The sequence below is a fragment of the Camelus bactrianus genome, chromosome 33 (genome assembly GCF_048773025.1).
Source record: "Camelus bactrianus isolate YW-2024 breed Bactrian camel chromosome 33, ASM4877302v1, whole genome shotgun sequence".
In the NCBI taxonomy this organism is placed as follows: domain Eukaryota; kingdom Metazoa; phylum Chordata; class Mammalia; order Artiodactyla; family Camelidae; genus Camelus; species Camelus bactrianus.
Window position 1 is genome coordinate 8,772,927 of NC_133571.1, and position 20,134 is coordinate 8,793,060.

Here is a 20,134-nt window from a genome sequence, read left to right on the forward strand (position 1 = left end):
TCTCACCACTTTTATTCAGCATAGTATTGGAAGTCCTGGCCCCAGAAATCAGAGAAGAAAAAGAAATTCAAATCAGAAGGGAAGAAGTAATACTCACTATGTATAATATGTTTGCCAATAACGTGATACTATACATAGAAAATCCTAAAGACGTCAGCAGAAAACTACCAGAACTCATCAATGAATTCAGCAAAGTTGCTGGATACAAAATTAATACAGAGAAATCTGTCACATTTCTATACACTAACAATGAAGTATCAGAGAGAGAAATTAAAAAAGCAATCCCATTCATAATCACATCAAAAAGAATAAAATACCTGGGAATAAAATAACCAAGGAAGTAAAAGACCTGTACTCAGAAAACTATAAGATACAGAGGAAAAATTGATTGAAAAAAATGGAAAATTGATGAAAAATGCAAGATGAGAAAAAACAACTCAATTAAAAAGTGGGCAGAGGACCTGAATGGGCATTTTCCCAAAGAAGACATACAGATGGGTGACAGGGAAATGAAAAGACACTCAACATTGCTGATCAGAGAAATTCAAATCAAAAGCACAATGAGATATTGCCTCACACCTGACAGAATGGCTGCCATCAAAATGACCACAAATAACAAATGTTGATGAGGATGTGGAGAAAAGGGAACTGTACACTGTTGACAGAATTGTAAATTGGTGTAGCCGCAGTGGAAAACAGTATGAAAGTTTCTTAAAAAACTGAAAATAGAACTACCATATGACCCAGGAATTCCACTCCTGGGTATATGTCCAAAAAGCCCCAAAACACTAGTTTGAAAAGATACATACACCCCAATGTTCATAGCAGAATTATTTACAATAGCCAAGACTCTGAAGCAACCTAAGTGTCCATCAACAGATGAATTGATAAAGAAGATGAGGTGTATATACACAATGGAATACTACTCAGCCATAAAAAGGATGAAATTTTGCCATTTGCAACAACATCATGGACCTCATTATGCTTAGTGAAATAAGTCAGAGAAAGACAAACACTATATGTTATCACTTATATGCAGAATCTAAAAAAACCCCAAGTGAATGAGTATAACAAAACAGAAACAGACTCACAGATATAGAGAATAAAGTAGTAGTTATCAGTGGGGAGAGGGGGAGGGGAGGGGCACGATAGGGGTAAGGGATTAAGAGGTACAAAGTACTATGTATAAAATAAATAAGCTACAGGGACATAATATATAGCATAGGGAATAAACCAATACTTTACAAAAGCTTTAAATGGAGTATAGTGTAAAAAAAATTGTGAATCACTATGTTGTACACCTGAAACTAATTGCAAATCGACTGTACCTTAATTTAAAAAAAAGACATTGTGGTACTGCCATGAAGATAGACATGTAGATCAATGAAACAGAGCTGCAAGGCCAGAAATAAACTCATATATGTACGATGAACTTTTTTTTGTCATTTAAAGATAAATTTTATTACATAAAGATTAAACCTCTGTTGCAAGGAGATTCATATCAGATTAAACAAATTTTTCCAATGACTCTGAAGAAATGAAATTTACTAAATATATCTTTGAAAGTGTTTTTGCTTCAGGTTGCTACAAAAAGGAGTGAAAGTTATTTTGAATGCTAGAATTAAAACAATTTGCTACCATATTGGTCCAATGACTCCTTTTATGAAATTAGGAATTCTTATGAAATCATAAATTTGTATGCTTGGAAACACTGTCATACTCCACTTTGGCTTGAAACTTATAAATTCTTCTACCCATCATATTCTTTTTTAAAAAACTACTTTTAAAGATTGATGTATAGTTGACTTACAAAGTTATACTAGTTTCAAGTGTACAACATAGTGATTCAGTGTTTTTATAGATTACTCTATGATTAACTGATTTTTGACAAGGGTGCCAAGATAGTTCAATCAGGGAGAAACAGTCTTTTCAATAAATAGTGCTGGGAAAACAAGATACTCACATGCAAAAGAGTGTAATTGGACCCCTCTGTCACACCATATAAAAATTAACTCAAGGTGGATCAATGACCTAAATGCTTTAAAACCCTAGCAAAAACTTAAGTATAAATGTTTATGGCTTTGGATTAAGCAACAGTTTAATAGGTATAATGCATAAAACAAAAGCAACCAAAGGATAAATAGATAAGTTGGACTTTATCAAAACTAAAATCTTTTGTTCTTCAAAGGACAACTATCAAAGTGAAAAAATAACCCAAATAATGGGAGAAAATATTTGCAAATTATATTTCTGAGAAGGGCCTAGTATCCAGAATATACAAAGAACACTTACAACTCAACAATAAATAGACAAATATCCCAATTTTAAAATCTGAATACTTTCTCCAAAGTAGAAATATAAATGGTAAAGAAGTATAATATGAATATGACGTAGCTTTCAAAAAAAGGTAAATAAGCACATGAAAAGACTCAACATTAATAGTCATTAGGAAAATGCAAATCAAAACTAGAAAGAGATACCACTGTGTAGAGATGCTACCTCACAGCCACTAGGGTCACATATGTCACTGAAGTTGGCATCTTGGAATTTAGCATAGCCATTAAAAGAAAACTTTGTTACGTATTACTGGAAATACCATGTTTTGTTTTGGTTTTATGTTATATTATGAATATTATACACATTTTACCCATCTTTCTTAGTGGAGATTACCATTAGGGGAAAACTGACCAGTTTGCACTCGAGAAAAATTAAAATTGAGAAAATGTTCCCCTTATATCTGGCTTCGAAAACATACACACTCTCACCATTCCATTGATTTTATTAATGCTCCCATAAATGAATAAAATTACATGACATTTTCTATATTTTAAATTGATCACTCATTAAAGACATATTTGAATTTAACACATTCATTATTCTTGTTTGAGGTATAGTTTATTTGGTATAACACAGAAAATAATGCCTTTATACCATGATCTTTCCCATCCTTGACTACTCAAGACCTGGTACATTCTTATTTTCTTGCCCTTCAAATGCTACTGGTGTTGCATCTAAATAAAAGTTTAGATTGGCTGTGTAACTGGCTGTGAACATGTTAAGCCAGGAGCCAAAAATCTAGGTCTAAGTAGTTACAAAAAGCCTAATTTATGTCCTGAGACACACAGTTGACCACCACTGAATGGACTGTTCCCCTCACCAAGTGACCTTCAGGTCTCCGTTTTGGTCTGAAGGAGCGGTAGTGGAGTTGTACATCCGAGAACGTAAAGCCTTTGTTCACGTGTGTCAGATTCCTGGCTTGGAACTGAACAAAGAAGGATGCAGTGGCAGCAGAAGCAAGTGTTCCCGTAGCGTCCTTTCTAGAAGAGGAGTTTGCTGGTGAAGAAGACGAGCAGGAGCTGAATGGCATATCTGATGGGGCCGAGGAAGGCTGTGTTGGCCAAACTATTGGCTGTGGTTTGGGCTGTGGCTGAGGTTCGGGCTGTGGTATGGGTTGTGGGTGTGGTATGGGGAGTGGCTGTGGTATGAGTTTTGGGTGTGGTACGGTTTTTGAATGTGGTACGGGTTGTGGCTGTGGTACGAGGTGTGGTTGTCGTTGGTTCTGGGGTTGTGGCTGCCAGTTTGCGGGTTGTGGATGATGGTTTGCGGGGTGTGGATGCCGATTTCCGGGGTGTGGATGATGGTTTGCGGGGGGTGGCTGCCGGTTTGCGGGGTGTGGATGCCATTTTGGGGGGTGTTGCTGCCGGTTTGCGGGGTGTGAATGCCGGTTTGCGGGGTGTGGATGCCGGTTTGCGGGGTGTGGATGCCGGTTTGCGGGGTGTGAATGCCATTTTCGGTGGTGTTGCTGCCAGTTTGCGGGGTGTGGCTGCCGGTATGCGGTTTGTGGGTGCCGGTTTGGGGATTCTGGCTGCCGTTTGGCGGTTTCTGGCTGCCGGTATGCCGATTCTGGGTGGGATTCTGAATGCCCGTATGGAGGATGTGACTGGTGGTATGGGGATTGGCAGTGCCGGTATGGGAACTGTGGCTGCCGGATTGCGGGTTGCGGCTTCTGGTTTGCAGGGTTCGGCTGGTTTTGGAGCTGGGGTTGTGATTGGCTTGGTTGTGGAGGTCGTGGTCATGGATGTAGTTTCAACTAGGAAAAAAAAAAAAAACAATGGCATCAGAACCTCTTTTGGGTGGCAGGTGCACACTGGAGAGAGGAGACTAATCTGATAGGATGCTGGAGCCAGAGTTCATGAGCAAAATTCAGTAAGCACTTCTCAAGGGCTCAGAGTGTGTAGAGGACGGGGAAACTAGGAGGGCACAGGATGTCAAGGAACGAAAAATAAGAAACAATCTACCCTTAAGCTCTGCACAGCCCTACAGGAGAAGGAACTTACACTGAATTTACATAACCACTGAGTTTGTTGTTAGGTGGGTAGTCTGCCCTCACATGTCCTCATGTTCTTAGTATTACATTGGATCAATCGGTGCAAACATGGTCCAGAGTGGTGCACTTTAATGCTTTTTCTTTTTTGGTCTTTGGTTTCTTTGCTCATTTCAAAGGTTGCGTGTAAAAGTCGTAAGAAATAGACAGCATCCAGACCCAAGGACGGCCACCTCTGCTTTAAAGTAAGTGGAAAGAGGCCCCGTCCAACCTGCGAATCTCTTTTTTGTGGTGTCTGAGAGACTGGTCATTTTCACATGCAGGGATCTGACCACATGTTAGCGTTTTGAGGTTGCCTGGCGGAGAAGCAGAGAAAGCCAAACCTGGGGGGTTGTCTGATCCTGGAAAACTAGAGCTTGGCCGTGACACCTCCAAGGGTCTGAGTGGACCACAGAGGGGACTATAAGGAAGAAGGCGGGAAATGTGCAGTGATTTGCTCCAGCCTGTGCACCCTGCCCCCCTGCAGGGCGCCTTCTAGCTCTGTGGCAGTATCTTATCTCGTGGAACATTTCCCCAGGGCAGGTGTTCCTCTAGGCCACCCCTGAGCCAAAAGTCTGAACACAGCCACTTTCTTTTTCTCTCTGTCTCTTTTTTTAAAATCTGGATTTTATTAGCATGGAGCTAAGGAGTTCTGACCAGAAACAAACTTTTTTTTTTTTCTTTCCTACCATTTATACCAGTGTTCCTTTTGAAAATGTCCCGGAGAAAGAAAATAAAGTCTGTCTTTTCACAGAGGGGAGACCACCAAGGAAACACTTAAGGCGTTCACATAATAGTTTCATTAGGCATAATCACTTTAACATTTGTTGTTGAAAATCGATAAGCCTTTGACCACATTTGCAATGCCTGACTGACAGGAAATTGAGCCGCATACTAGATGTACTTCAGAGTTTGGGGGCTCGTGAGGAAGATCTATTATCTGGTCGTGGAGAAGACTGATGTTTCTTACTCTTGGTTAAAGCCTGTATTTAAACACTTCACACACACACACACACACACACACACACACACACACACACACACACACACATACATGACTGTCTTTATAGTTTTCATGTCAGTCAAAGAAAAGTGGAAAAAAGTATAAGATGTGGACTTTGAGTCCTAGCTTTGCCATTTACTTTCTGTGTGGTCTTAAGCAAGTTACCAGTCTTTTCTGAACCTCAGTTCCTTGAATTTGTTTTAGCTCCCCAGAAAGAGGCAAGAGAGAAGCAAAGGGGCAGAGAAGGGAGACAAGGGACAAGGAGCCTCAGGATGGCTTGAAGTTGGGGACTGCAGCCTGGGAAAGGCCAGTGGGATTTCCTGGTGGTGGTGCTGGAGGCCAGAGGCTGCTCCGAGAACTAGTGAAATGATTGGTTTTCTGTGCTATCAACCCTTCTTTGTGCGAATCTCCCTTCTCATCCCATAAGCCCTTTGGTAACACCTGCTCCAGCGATGAAGGCTTTGTGTGAGTGGGAATTCTTTGTGGAAACCGAGGGAGCAGCCGACTCTCATAGCCACGTCTGTGTGGTGTTGACTGGAAACGGCTCCTGAGCCAGAGTCTGGAGTCAAGGTGACTGAGAGAATCAGAGTCCCCTCAGAACTGGCAGAAATGTTGGGGTGGGGAGGGGGATGGCTTTTGTTTTGCACAGGGCACAGGATAAGGGGCTGAGCTAATCTTATGCCGATCTCAAGGTGCTAGGAGCCTCAGCTGGTATCTGGGTGACACATGACTAGAAGACTCTGTTTTGCTAGGACACCCACAAAATAATTTTCCGGGCTGATTGATTTCACTGCCAGATACGGAAATAGGCTGCAGAGGAACTTACCTCTTCTCATCAGATCCTGGGAAGAAAATGCAGCCACTTTTTGCGAATCGACAGTGAAGGTTCTGTGGAGGGCAAATAAATGAGAGAGAATGGTGAGGAATTCACAAGTTCATTTCACAGTTGCTGCCTTCCCAGCAGACCCCAGCCCCTTAATTCCTGTTGTGCCTACATTCTCTACAGCACAATTAGCAGATCATTAAGTCCTGGTCTGCTCTATATTGTCTTGACTAAGATCCTCCCTGATCTTTCTCCAGACAAGGTAATGTCCATCCCCCACCCTCACCCACGCCAGCACCCTGAACTCCCCACAGGCTGGTATACACCTCTGGTCTTCGTTCAGGTTAGTCTTTCTGATCGTAATAATCCGGCCCAGGGAACATCTGCCTACAGACTCATCAGTAACCTCTGGGAAGGCATTTCTCCCTATCATCATGAACCCAGACAGATCTCCATCAGACAGACATGCCCCTGTGCTGCATTGCTTTGCCATCAGCCTCTCCGCGCACTGGAGGACCAGCTCCTTGAGGGCAGGTTCTGTTGTCCACAATGCCTGACACGTAGTGTCACAGGTACTTAATGGTCATTAAACGAGCTGTGCAGCTTGGTGTGTTGTTCTCCTGTCAGTGGGCCCGTTCAGTCTGTTGTTCATTTAACAGTTCGTGAGTGCACGACATGCCAGTCACTATGCTTGGCGCTAAGGGGACGCTGGTGAACACTGGCATGCTTCTTTCCTTGATGGCTCTTAAAGTCTCTTTAGAGAGGGAGATTTTAAACAAATAATCGACCAACAAGTTAAGTAACTGATCACCATTGTGATACGTGCTCTGATGGAGCAGTGGAAGTTATGAGAGTGAGCAAACAGGAAGCCGGGAGTTGATCTGGGAGTATAGAGAATTCTTTCTGAGGAGGTGATGTCTAACCTCAGTATTTATTTCTCTGTGGGCCTTGCCTCCCTACACCTCACTGTGAAGTTCTGTGGGCAGGAACCTCTTCATATGCCCTTTTGTGCCCTACCCCACAGATGGGGCTCTCCCATCCTGTATGCTGCTCCCCTCCAGGTGTCAGTCTTGTCATACATGGTAAACAAGCAGAGGAGCCAGTGCACCATCGTGGTGTGAGTGAGGAGGGGTCTGGAGACTGCCCTGTCAGTGGGAATGTGTGTTTCCATTGCAGATTGTCACTCTGTGGTCTTTTATCTGTTGTTGCGTGGAGTGTGGAGGCCTTAAGGAGGTGAGATGAAAGGAAAGTCATTGCCCTCATGAGTCCTGACTGGCTTCTAAGAGCCTGCTGTCATTGTGAGGCTGGATTGTAGCAGCTTCCTTTGGATTCCACTCTTGCACGTCTCTCTGTGGGCATAACAGTTCCTCCTTCAGAGCCAGCTAGGTTCCACCAGGCCCAGGGTGTGGCAGCAGAGGGTGGGGTGGCTTGACTGCATCATTGTCTCCACTGTCCCTAGACACCTGGTGGCTGCTCGTGTCTGGACACGGCCCCGATGGTCAGACCTGCCCTTTCAGTACAAAACGGCAGTCAAAGTGTAAGGATCTCTCAACATTTGGTTCCTACAGTGAATTTGATAACAAATCCCTAGCTGGGAGGGAAGTTTGCTGTTGTTGTTAGCATGTAACATGAGCCCTCAGGTGGCCTCACCGCGGAATCTGAATGTGTCCATTTTGTGTAACACTAGGAAGCCAGTTTTATTACACAATCACCACACTTTCTGCCAGCAAGCCACTTCAAAAATGCGTCTGTTTTAAAAACATGATTCTCCATGTGGTGGTGAAACCAGGTCCACCTAAAAGTGAATTCCTCTGCCGAGTTTATGAGTAAACTCTCTGCTTAGAATGTTATCCTCTTTCTTATCCCCTGTTCCCCTGAGGATTGAGGAGCATCAAAGAAAAGGGGGAACTGAAACCAAGCAGGACCCTGCGGGGCCCTTCCTGGTACAAAAGCCCCTCTGTGTCTCCCCATTTCTTGTTTGTAGAAAAAAGCATTAGTCTCCTAAGCTTTCCCTGAGATCCAAAGAGTAGACTCAAGCAGTTACTAATGAGGGAAGTGAAGGAGTGCAGAAACAAAGGAAAAGTAGTCAAGAAATAACAGTTCCGTGATAAAACAGAGTTCTGGTTCCTCCTTAAGGGTTATAGATAATAATGTGACACAGATCTTTGAGTTGTTTTGCAGGAAGTAAGACCCAGGTGGAGGACAGTGACTACATGCTGAGCATAAGCACAAAGACCCCAGACTGGTTGGGATCAGAAGGCTGATGATTACAATTCATGAAACATCATCCTGTTACAACATCACCAACCAATCAGAAGAAAGTCATGGCCCCAGCAACCTCACCACAAATGTAGCCTTTAAAAGAGCTGCCCAGAAAGCTGATGGGAGCTTATGTCTTTTGAGCATGAGCTGCCCATTCTCCTTGCTCGGTGCCTGCAATAAATGCTGTACTTTCCTTCACCACAACCTGGTGTCAGTAAATTGACTTTGCTGTTCAGTGGGCAAGTGGATTCAAGTTTGACTTGGTAAAAATGGGGACCAAGAGCACCCCTCCCCCAGGTTCTTGGCCACAGGCAGTTTCTCTGCATCCTCAGCTTAGCAAGGGCTCCTGGAGGACTGCATGGAGAAGGCAGAGAGGGGAGCTCCAAGGTGGGCAGGTGTCTTCAGTACCAGAGTGTTTTTATTTTTAATTGTTTGTCACTGCTGTTTGCCCTGCCTGGCTCTGAAATACTGTCTGCCCCAGATTATCAGGAGTGAGTTGGGTTGTGGTGGGAAGGGATAAAGAGAATTTGAAACAAACAGGGTGCCAGTGACAAGGATTCTCTGCTTGACCAAAGTTTACTTGGACTCTGGAACCTTCTCCTAGGCCCATCTGTGTACTTCCTTGGGAAATCCAGTTTTAGCCAGAATCCTGTTAAGGCAGTATAGCACAAACCTCCCACCCTCGATATCTGATTATTTTATTATCTGATTGAGTTTGTCATCCTCTACTTTGTGATCACCCTGGCCTGTCTTCAGCAAGAATCCTGTTAGGTCAGTTTGGCAAGAGTCCCCCTTACAGGGTTTGATGTTTCCTTTTAGTGTTTTTCTATCCATTGACACTCCTACCCTGTTCCCTGGCTATAAATCCCAGGTACCCATGTTGCATTCAGAATTGAGACTTGTTCTATACTGAGGTCTCTTGTCTTAATTGCAATAGTCCTGAATAAAATCTGTTTTTATTCATTCATTCATTCATTCACTCATCTTGCTTTAAGTACTGTCTGGCTCTGGTTTTATTTAACACCAGTTCTTTCTCTTGGTGCAGAGCATACCTGGTATGTGTGCGTGTGTGCACATGTATAGTGTACAAACTTCTACAGATAAAAGTAGAACAAAGAATGGGGAGGTGGAAAAGGAGTGCAGCCATTGAATCCTCCATGTCACATCGGGGTTGTATTATGAGTCCTCCAAGGTCAGTATAAAACTGCAGAAACCCAATATGAAATTGTAAAAGCCCAAAGCAAATGATATATGGATAGGTTCTTACTGTAGCTGAACTGAAGATAGGTCCATGTCCCCAGGAGATACCCATCTTGTCTTGAACCATTTCATGCGTGGGTTCTTCAGTTCGTACATGACACTGTTCGTACAATTCTTGTCTACATCTTTCCAGAAGCCGACTGGGTGCATGTTGTACATTGCTCGGAGGATCACAGCTTCAGTGTTGTCAGTCACAGGCACTATTACTGGTAGGAATTGATAAGGAAACAATGAACCATCTGTGCCGTAAGACAAGAGATGAGGGTCATGAAATCAAAGTGAAGTGTGAAAAAAGAAAGTTACAAATATTATGTACATATAGTAAGGTCCCACTTTTATAAAAGAATTTGCAGAAAATCTGGAAGGGAATAAATACATCAAGATATTATCTATGGTGATATCTTGGTAGTGGGATGATAAATGATTTTTATTTCCCCCCTAGCTGTTTTTGTGTGTGTCTATTTTCCAAGTTTCTCAAGTAAAAGGTTAAGAAGGTGGACAAAAGAAGACCTATACTCTGCTTTGCTACATACATCTCAAGATGAGAGCTCTGCCCTTCTCTCAGGGGGAGTGGAGTGTGGGGAGAGATGGGGTCGATGCCTGTGAAAGGGTGAAGTGGATTCCCCTGGGAAGTGCTTCATGAAATAAGGGACCATTACTGCCAAGTCAAAGCCAAACCCATTGTTTTTTGTTTTTTTTGTTTTTTTTTGGTCCCAGAAATGCTGATGTTCTTGGTCTCTGTTGTTGAGGCTGAGGGAAGAAGGAGGCAGGGCCTCTGATCCCCAAAGGCACTAATCTAAGTACATGTCAAATAACCACTCAGGGTTCCCTGAACCCTCTAGACTGATGACCTAGGTTAGTACGCGCTCACGGGGACCCCGCTGACACTTGTTAGTTCCACTGGTTACTTTCAGCATTCTAACGTGTAATGGGTAGGGGATTTCAAGAGAATATTCCAGTTTGTCCATTTCCTCCCTTAGAAGATCCTTTCTGAACAAATCTCTCAGTGCTCAGGTGGTAGTCTTTAGGGCCCTCTCAGCCACCCAAAACTCCTTCAAAGTCTTCTCCTTCCCAAAGCAAAGAAAACTGACTGTGTAGCAGAATAGGATCAGACAGTCCTGGATCTGAATTGTAGTTCTAACATTTAAGGACAGGTCACTTAGCCTCTGATCCTTGGTTTCTTTACTGTTCATCACTCACTCCCCAAATATTTACTGAGAGCCCACTTTGCACGAGGGTTGGTTCTATGTCTGAGGATAACGACCTTATCCCTCACTGTATGAACATTAAGATACGTTATCTTGAAAGTTTCCTGGGAAGAGTAACGGGAAGTGTGTAAAGACTTGAATCTGGGTGGGTGTCAGATAAATCTCGATTGCTGTTTTTAGTATGAAACTTTTCTCTGTTCTGTTTGTTTGTTTTTGCCAGTCAAGGTATCTGAGCCAGATCCCCGGGGCCCTGACTTGCTCAGCCAGAACCTGGCATCTGTCCTGGATGTGTGCACGATGGTGAGGTGGATGGTGACAAGGGACGGTGTCATGCAGATAGTCATCAAACCTGTCAGCTCTCCCATGGGCATGCTCCTGCCTCTGTCCTGTGTTCTGTTCCCTGCTCCCTGGCTTACATGCTCTGTTCACTCCTCCTGGCCTCCACAGTCTCCTCCCTCCAGGCTGCAACCAGATCAGATTTCCCCAGCCAACACTTCCATCAGGACCCACAGCTGTCGAAAAGCTTCAAAGTGCCCGTGTATTTCAGAGCCTCTAAACATTTCTGGTTCTACATTCCTGCTTCTGTTCTGTCAGTTGCAGTACACATGGCTCTCATGAGCCTCATTACCCGGCGCACTCTGCTGTTCGCACCCCCACTCCAGGGGTGGCCGTCTTCTCTGGTTCTGCAGACGCACCTGGTTCGCCTGCCCCTGGCCTTTGCTCATGTCGGGGGCCCGTCTGGAATCCTTCCTTCCTTCTCATCACTTATCCCAGCCCCACTTACTCTCCAAGATCCCGCCTCTGGGCCAATTCAGCCCTCTTGCCCTCTCACTCCTGAATCATTGATTCATTTATTTATGTTTACTTGCGTTGAGGACTTAATTATGTTCTGGCTTGTACTATATGCTGTCATTTCATCTGTGTCAGTATCTGGCTATCCCCAGTGCTGGGCACCTGGAGGGCACTAAATCACTATTCATAAATTGATGTTAAAAAAAAAAGTTTGTGCATCCGATGTTGTTTAGTGCCTTAATGATGAGGGTTCAGGGAAAAGGGCAAGCAAGTTACATTTCTGTTGCCCATGGAAGTTAAGCAGCGGTGGCAGGCGCTTACCCGGGACAGTTGTAATAGGAATGCTACTGCATTACGAGTTTCTTTGACTGATACCAAGGCATACCCAGAGAACCTGTTCTAAGATATTGTCTTAGCTGCACTTTTGTCTTGGAAACTGCCAAGCCGTTTATACATGTTGCTTATACCAATGATAAGACAAATCCTGAAATTAAAAAGAAAATTCAACATTAAAATCAGGGGAAGTGGTTGGCCTGTGTGGGCATTTACTCAGTCTCCGCAATAGTCTGAGTCCCAGCCAGGTCCGATAATTTCAGTCTGCCAGGAAATCATGTAGCCTGTTGTGTAATTCCAGGTGTGGGATCAGGCCCTTCACATCTCCCAGGGCACAGGATTTTGAGTCTCAACTTAAATCCTTCCTTTAGCGAGTCAGTTTATCCCAGAGCGTTAGCACACTTCTTTCTGAGATGAAATCAGATGAGGTTTCGGGGAGTGCATGGCACATAGTAGCCATTCAGTGAACCGTGGTCCTCTCCTCCTTCTGCTTCCTAAAACTGCTCCAACCAACACCTCTGTAAATGCTGTGATTTCTCTTCTCATCTAGCATGGTCCCCTCAAGGGGTTTGGTGTGTTGGCTTTTGATTCTTCTTGTGTCTTCCTACTTTAAGGAGGCTCCACTGCCCCCCCCATCTTCCCAATATAGGTTTCTTTCTCTTCCATTTCAGCCACAAAATCCATCACTTCGTGATATGTTATCTTAAGTCAGAGATCTGAGGTGTCTTTTGCAGTAGTCCCTCAGACCACCCAGGTCCTTCCCTGTATACAACATCACACAAGATGGTCCTCATCTTGAATAGAAGGTTATCTTCCCTGTCCTGGTTAGGAGAAGACCCACTGTCTGCAGGAGAGGGACATAGGGAGCCCCATCCCAACTGAGACACTTAGTGATAGTCCCCGTGAGAAAATGGAAACCAGGACAAGCCAGGATGAGTGTGGGAAGGCAGGCCATAGCCACGCTTATGCTGAAGCCTGCAGTGTGTAGAGCATGGGTGTGAGCATCCTTATGTTCTCCCAGTTCTAAGCCAGGTAGGGTAATATGGCAGACAAGAAGGTAGGCTCTGAAGCTGGGCAGCCTGGCTGGATAAAGCTGGACAAATCTTGGGTGTTTTTGAGGTTCAAATATTAGCTGCTAACTGCTAGTGACCTTGGGTAAAACTTTAACTTCCCTGTGCCTTAGTTCTTACCTGCAAAATGGGGCAGACAATAGCATTTGCCCTTGGATCAGCCCACAGCACAATAAGACATCTTAGCTCTCATTACTGTAATTGAGAGGCAAATCGTGTCTTGGCTACGAGCAGGGTCTCTGAGGGCCTGGTCCATCACTCAAGTAGCTGTGACCTAGCGAGGTACTAACAGCTCTGCCTGTGTTTTCTCATCTACAAACTGGGAATGACAACATTAACTACCTTGAAGGTTGAGGAGGACTCAATGCACTAGTCCCTGTAAACAGCCACATTAAATTTGTTATTATTAAGAAAGTCATTAGACAGCACTTGCCTTGACATGTAGGCTTGACTGATCCCAAAGGAATATTCATAAAATATTTCTAAGCACCTCAAAAAAGCCCCGGATTAGGAAAAAGAGTAAGATCTGCGAGCCAGCCAGCTCTGCTGCTTACTAGCCGTGAGACCCCGGGAAAGCCATTTCACTTCTCTCAGCTTCAGGCTCATATGTGCGTTGGGAGAGTAATTCCCTCCCTGTCTAGCTCACCAGATTTTTCACCCATAGCCTAAATGTGAGCAGTGCCTCCTAATGTTGAGCAGTATACAGTCGTCCATGGTGGCACTGCTTATCAAGTGGATGGAAAAGAGCTGCCAACTGCGGTGCATTTATTATCCCTGAAAATAACACAGATGACCCCCACCGCTGCCCGACACAGGCTGTTGTAACCTTGTTTTGGAGAACGCCCAACTTATTGAAGTGAGACAACTTGCCGCAGTTGTGCCCTCGCTGGGACTCAGGTACACTGAGATCTGGGACATACTCAAGATCACACAGGGAACGTGCAGAGGCCGTCCCAGCCCACCCATTCTCTTCCATGTTCTCATCCTCCCTGTTTCTGTGTCCCATCTGGGTGAAAAACACGTGCTTTGCTTGTGTAGTTGAAAGCAGGGATGGAAGGGGGTACGCCCAGTATTCTGGCTTCCTCACCTCAGAGAACCAAGGACAGCAGAGAAGATGGCTTCTACTCACCTGTGTACATTGTGTTGCTTTTATAGCTCTTTGGGAAGGCCTGGACTCCCCCGTCAGTGGCACCGATGATGTTACTCAGTGTTATGCAGTTGCCGATAGGATACTGACACTTGGCAGAAGGAAACAGCAGTCCGAGGCACAGAGACAGCACCAGGGGCAGCAGTGGGGAACCAAGGACTGCCATGGTCTTGGTCTGTTTGGAAACTGCTGGACCTGGGACTGGTTAAGATGTACGACTCACCTGTTTATATGCTCTGGGCTGGATCTTCTGGGTGACGTCATACAGGCAAATCTCCCTTCCACTCCTCCCTAAAATGAACTGGCTTCTGGAATTTGGCCTAAGTTATCACTAGGAATGAATCTCCCTGTATCTGTCACCATGATCCTTTATCAGTTCCAGATTGGCCCAGGACGGGGAATGTACTGGTCATGGACTTATTTTGCATCTCCATCACCTCAGCATTTGGTATGTGAAGAAAGCCATGAGAAGGGTGAATGCCAGCAAAGTGAAATCCAGAGTTGAGTAATCATCTCATACCTGGCCTGCTTAGACTCTCCACTCTTTTCCCTGTGGGAAACTCAGGTATAAAAGCCCTTTTTCTCATGGAGCATTATGTATCCTTTTCCAGTTCTTCTTAATCGAACATGTCCCCTCACCCGGTTCATTTTGTGACTAGCACCAAACTGGAAAGATTGTGTTTCTGGATTTATATTTATTTCCTTGGAAAGAAATGACTTTGTTCCTTCTTGCTCCTGCCTGACAATTTCCACTATAAACACCATAACACAAAGAAACTACTGGAAAAAATCAGAAAGTGTATTTTCTCATATTTCTTCTGTGATTTTAACGCACTCACTGAAGGAGAAAAGAGGAAAGAAGTATTCTATTTTCTGAATAGAAAGAAAACAAAAACAAGTAGAATTGAATCAAAAGGATATTTATATATGTTTCTTCAAGAGATGTATTTACGAAATAGGAAGTAAGGACCTCTGAAGAAAAATGTTTGTTTAAGAAAAATGGCTAGATCTCACTGAGCACATTAAGCATCGTGACATTCTAACTTGCCCTGTCCCCATCCCTGTCACCTTACCTCTTTAAGTAGCTTTAGAAACCAACAACCTTGCAACTCTGGTAGCCTTGAAGACCGTCAAACTAGTAGCCAAAGGGGAAGGGACAGAATGGGTTTGGAGGTCACCCCAAAGCCTCATTTCCAGAAAACTGTCAACGTAACCTGTCCACAAATTGCTTTCAGAACTTGTTCTTTGCAAAGAGACTTATTGCTAGGGTATTTGTTGAAAATAATCAGTGAGGAGTTTTTAACAGTGCATCTGCCTGAAGCAGTGGTTGCAACTGGGACTAACAAAAAATGTAAAAGAAAATACTGGGGAATGAGATCTTGGTTGGGAGATTTGGAAAGCTCTGGAACGCTCTGACAAATTCCTGGGAATCTGAAAGATCATGTGCATGTACGGGGCTATACACGTGCCCAGAAAAGACCTGAGAAGCCCTTATCTCTCATCTTTGGCTGAGCTTGCAGCACTATGCAAGTAAAAAATGTAGGCTAAGGCAGAATTTTAAAATGCTTATGTAACCAGTGATGGCATGCCCCAGAATTCATGCAGAGAGGAACGTGGCAAATGTTGGGAGACTTATTGATTCAAGGCATTTATGAAATCTCTGATTATTCATTAGGTTGCCACTAAGCTAACTGAGGAGAGATTTCAGTGGCCACACATGATAAGAAATATTGACTTCACACAATTAATTCATAAAATTTGCTGAACAGACAGCAGAAGCAGCAACAACAAGCAATAACAACCAGAGGAAACTACAGCCAACCCTGGGGGGAAGGGAATCTGGTGTGCAGAGTGATCACATTGTATTTTCCAAATTTTCAACACTTAATAAAAATTATAAGACATACAAGAAATAAGAAAGTATGGTCTGTGTACAGGAAACGACTTCTGGTCGGTAGAAACTGTCCCAGAGGAATTCCAGATCTTGGATTTACTAGAAAATAACATTAGCTAAATTATTATAAATATGCTCAAAAAACTAGAAGAAGCCATGCTTAAAAGATGAAAGGAAAGTATCAGAATGATGTCTCACTAAGTAAAGAATATCCATAAAGGAACAGAAATGAGAAAAAGGACCAAACAGTAAATTTGTAGTTGAAAACTATAAGTGAAATGAAAAGTTCACTAGAAGGACTTAAGAGACTTTAACAACAGATTTGAACTGGCAGAAGAAAGTATCAGTAAACTTGAAAATATTCAGTAAAGACACTGAGTAAGTGTAACAAAACAAGTGCAAGACTTGTATACTGAAAACTCCAACAAAGGACTCATAATTTCCAAAATGATCTTGAAACAAAAACAAAGCTGGAGGACTCACACTTACACATTTTAAAACTTACTACAAAGCTGCTGTAATCAAGACAGCATGGAAAGATGGTGGAGTAGAAGGACAAGGAGCTCACCTCCTTTCATGGGCACACCAAGATTACAGCTATGTACAGAGTAATTATTGATGAGAAAGACTGAATGCTACCGGAAAAGATCTCCCACAACTAGCGATATAAAGAAGAAACCACAAGCAGATGAGTTGGAGGGGAGGAGTCGTGAAGACCCTTGCCCCAGAGAGAATAACGACAATTGCAGATCTCCTCAAGGAGTGAGGGGTCTGAGCCACACATTGGGCTCCCCAGCCTGGAAGTCTTGCACTGGGAAGACAAGCCCTCAGAACATTTGGCTTTGAAGGCCAGCAGGGCTTACTGTCAGGAGAGCAAGAGGGCTAGGGGAAATAGAGACTCCACTCCGAAAGGGTGCACACAAAATCTCACATGCTCCAGGACCCAGGGCAGAAGCAGTGATTTGAAAGGAATGGGTCAGATCCACCCAGTGATCTTGGAGAGTCTCCTGGAGAGGCAGGAGGCAACTGGAGTCCGTTCTGGGGGCAGACACTGGCCGAAGCCATTTCTGGGAGCTTGCTGTGCTATATGGACACTGGTACTGGCCGACACCCTTGTGGAATCCTCCCTGTAGCTTGTTAATGCCAGGACCTGACTCTACCCAGCAGCCTTTTGCACTAATCCTGGGACACCTCAGGCCAGGCAACTACCTAGGTGGGGGCACAGCCCCACCTACCAGCAGGCAGGCTTCTTTAAGACCTTCAGAGCCCACAGCCATTCCTGGACAGGGCTGTGTCCACCAGAGGGTCCAGGACCTGGCCCTACAGGTCAGTGCACAGGCACTAACCTGGGAAGCCCAGGGCTCTGCAGCCAGAGATCTCAGGGCACAAGAAAGGACCCAAGTCAATAAAATGAGAAATGAAAAAGAAGTTACAACCAACACCACAGAAATACAAATGATCCCAAGAAATCACTACAAATAACCACATGCCAATTAAATGGGCAACCTAGAAGAAATGGACAAATTCCCAGAATGTAGAGTCTCCGAAGCTTGAACCAAGGTGAAATAGGAAACATGAACAGACAAATTACAAGTAATGAAATTGAATCAGGAATTAAAAAAAAAAAAACCAAAAAACTCCTAACAAAATAGTCCAAGACCAGATGGCTTCACAGGTGAATTCTACGAAACATTTGGAGAAGATTTCACACTTAGATCCTTCTTAAATGATTGCAAAAAATTGCAGAGAAATGAATGCTTCTGAATTCATTTGACAAGACCAGCATTACCCCGATACCAAAACCTGCTGACGATATCAAAGAAAAAGAGAAGTACTGGCCAATATCACTGATGAACATTGACGCAAAAAATCCTCAACAAAAGTTTAGGGAACCAGATGCAACAATACATTAGGAGGATCGCACACCATAGTGAAGTGGAATTCATTCCAGGGATGCAAAGAGAATTCAATATCTGCAAATCAATCCATGTGATACAGCACATTAAAAAACTGAGCTGTACACTGGAATGTGACACAACATTGTAAAATGACTATAACTCACGAAAAATGTTTAAAAATATAAAAAAATGAAGATTAAAAATCATGTAATCATCTCAATAGGTAACAAAAATCTTTTGAAAAAAATTCAACATCGATTTGTGATAAAAACTCTCCACAAAGTGGGTATGGAGGAATCATACTTTAACATAAGAAAGACCATGTATGAGAACCCCACAGCTAGTATCACACTGAATGGTGAAAAGCTGAAAGCACTTCCTCCAAGATCAGGAACAAGACAAGAATATCCATTCTCACCACTTTTATTCAGCATAGTATTGGAAGTCCTGGCCCCAGAAATCAGAGAAGAAAAAGAAATTCAAATCAGAAGGGAAGAAGTAATACTCACTATGTATAATATGTTTGCCAATAACGTGATACTATACATAGAAAATCCTAAAGACGTCAGCAGAAAACTACCAGAACTCATCAATGAATTCAGCAAAGTTGCAGGATACAAAATTAATACAGAGAAATCTGTCACATTTCTATACACTAACAATGAAGTATCAGAGAGAGAAATTAAAAAAGCAATCCCATTCATAATCACATCAAAAAGAATAAAATACCTGGGAATAAAATAACCAAGGAAGTAAAAGACCTGTACTCAGAAAACTATAAGATACAGAGGAAAAATTGATTGAAAAAAATGGAAAATTGATGAAAAATGCAAGATGAGAAAAAACAACTCAATTAAAAATTGGGCAGAGGACCTGAATGGGCATTTTCCCAAAGAAGACATACAGATGGGTGACAGGGAAATGAAAAGACACTCAACATTGCTGATCAGAGAAATTCAAATCAAAAGCACAATGAGATATTGCCTCACACCTGACAGAATGGCTGCCATCAAAATGACCACAAATAACAAATGTTGATGAGGATGTGGAGAAAAGGGAACTGTACACTGTTGACAGAATTGTAAATTGGTGTAGCCGCAGTGGAAAACAGTATGAAAGTTTCTTAAAAAACTGAAAATAGAACTACCATATGACCCAGGAATTCCACTCCTGGGTATATGTCCAAAAAGCCCCAAAACACTAGTTTGAAAAGATACATACACCCCAATGTTCATAGCAGAATTATTTACAATAGCCAAGACTCTGAAGCAACCTAAGTGTCCATCAACAGATGAATTGATAAAGAAGATGAGGTGTATATACACAATGGAATACTACTCAGCCATAAAAGGATGAAATTTTGCCATTTGCAACAACATCATGGACCTCATTATGCTTAGTGAAATAAATCAGAGAAAGACAAACACTATATGTTATCACTTATATGCAGAATCTAAAAAAACCCCAAGTGAATGAGTATAACAAAACAGAAACAGACTCACAGATATAGAGAATAAAGTAGTAGTTATCAGTGGGGAGAGGGGGAGGGGAGGGGCACGATAGGGGTAAGGGATTAAGAGGTACAAAGTACTATGTATAAAATAAATAAGCTACAGGGACATACTATATAGCATAGGGAATAAACCAATACTTTACAAAAGCTTTAAATGGAGTATAGTGTAAAAAAAATTGTGAATCACTATGTTGTACACCTGAAACTAATTGCAAATCGACTGTACCTTAATTTAAAAAAAAGACATTGTGGTACTGCCATGAAGATAGACATGTAGATCAATGAAACAGAGCTGCAAGGCCAGAAATAAACTCATATATGTACGATGAACTTTTTTTTGTCATTTAAAGATAAATTTTATTACATAAAGATTAAACCTCTGTTGCAAGGAGATTCATATCAGATTAAACAAATTTTTCCAATGACTCTGAAGAAATGAAATTTACTAAATATATCTTTGAAAGTGTTTTTGCTTCAGGTTGCTACAAAAAGGAGTGAAAGTTATTTTGAATGCTAGAATTAAAACAATTTGCTACCATATTGGTCCAATGACTCCTTTTATGAAATT

At 42.8% G+C, this 20,134-nt stretch overlaps 1 protein-coding gene across 1 annotated transcript; it reads right to left on the bottom strand.

Annotated features, from left to right (window-relative positions):
- Positions 1-2,806: 2,806 nt before the first annotated feature.
- Positions 2,807-19,589, bottom strand: LOC141575822 (uncharacterized). Its single transcript, XM_074356810.1, has 4 exons — positions 14,244-19,589; positions 9,719-9,917; positions 6,193-6,254; positions 2,807-4,090 (listed from the first exon to the last, which is right to left on the bottom strand). Exons 1-4 carry the CDS (start codon positions 14,425-14,427, stop codon positions 3,318-3,320), a joined length of 1,218 nt encoding a protein of 405 aa, XP_074212911.1. The 5' UTR covers positions 14,428-19,589; the 3' UTR covers positions 2,807-3,317.
- Positions 19,590-20,134: the final 545 nt, after the last annotated feature.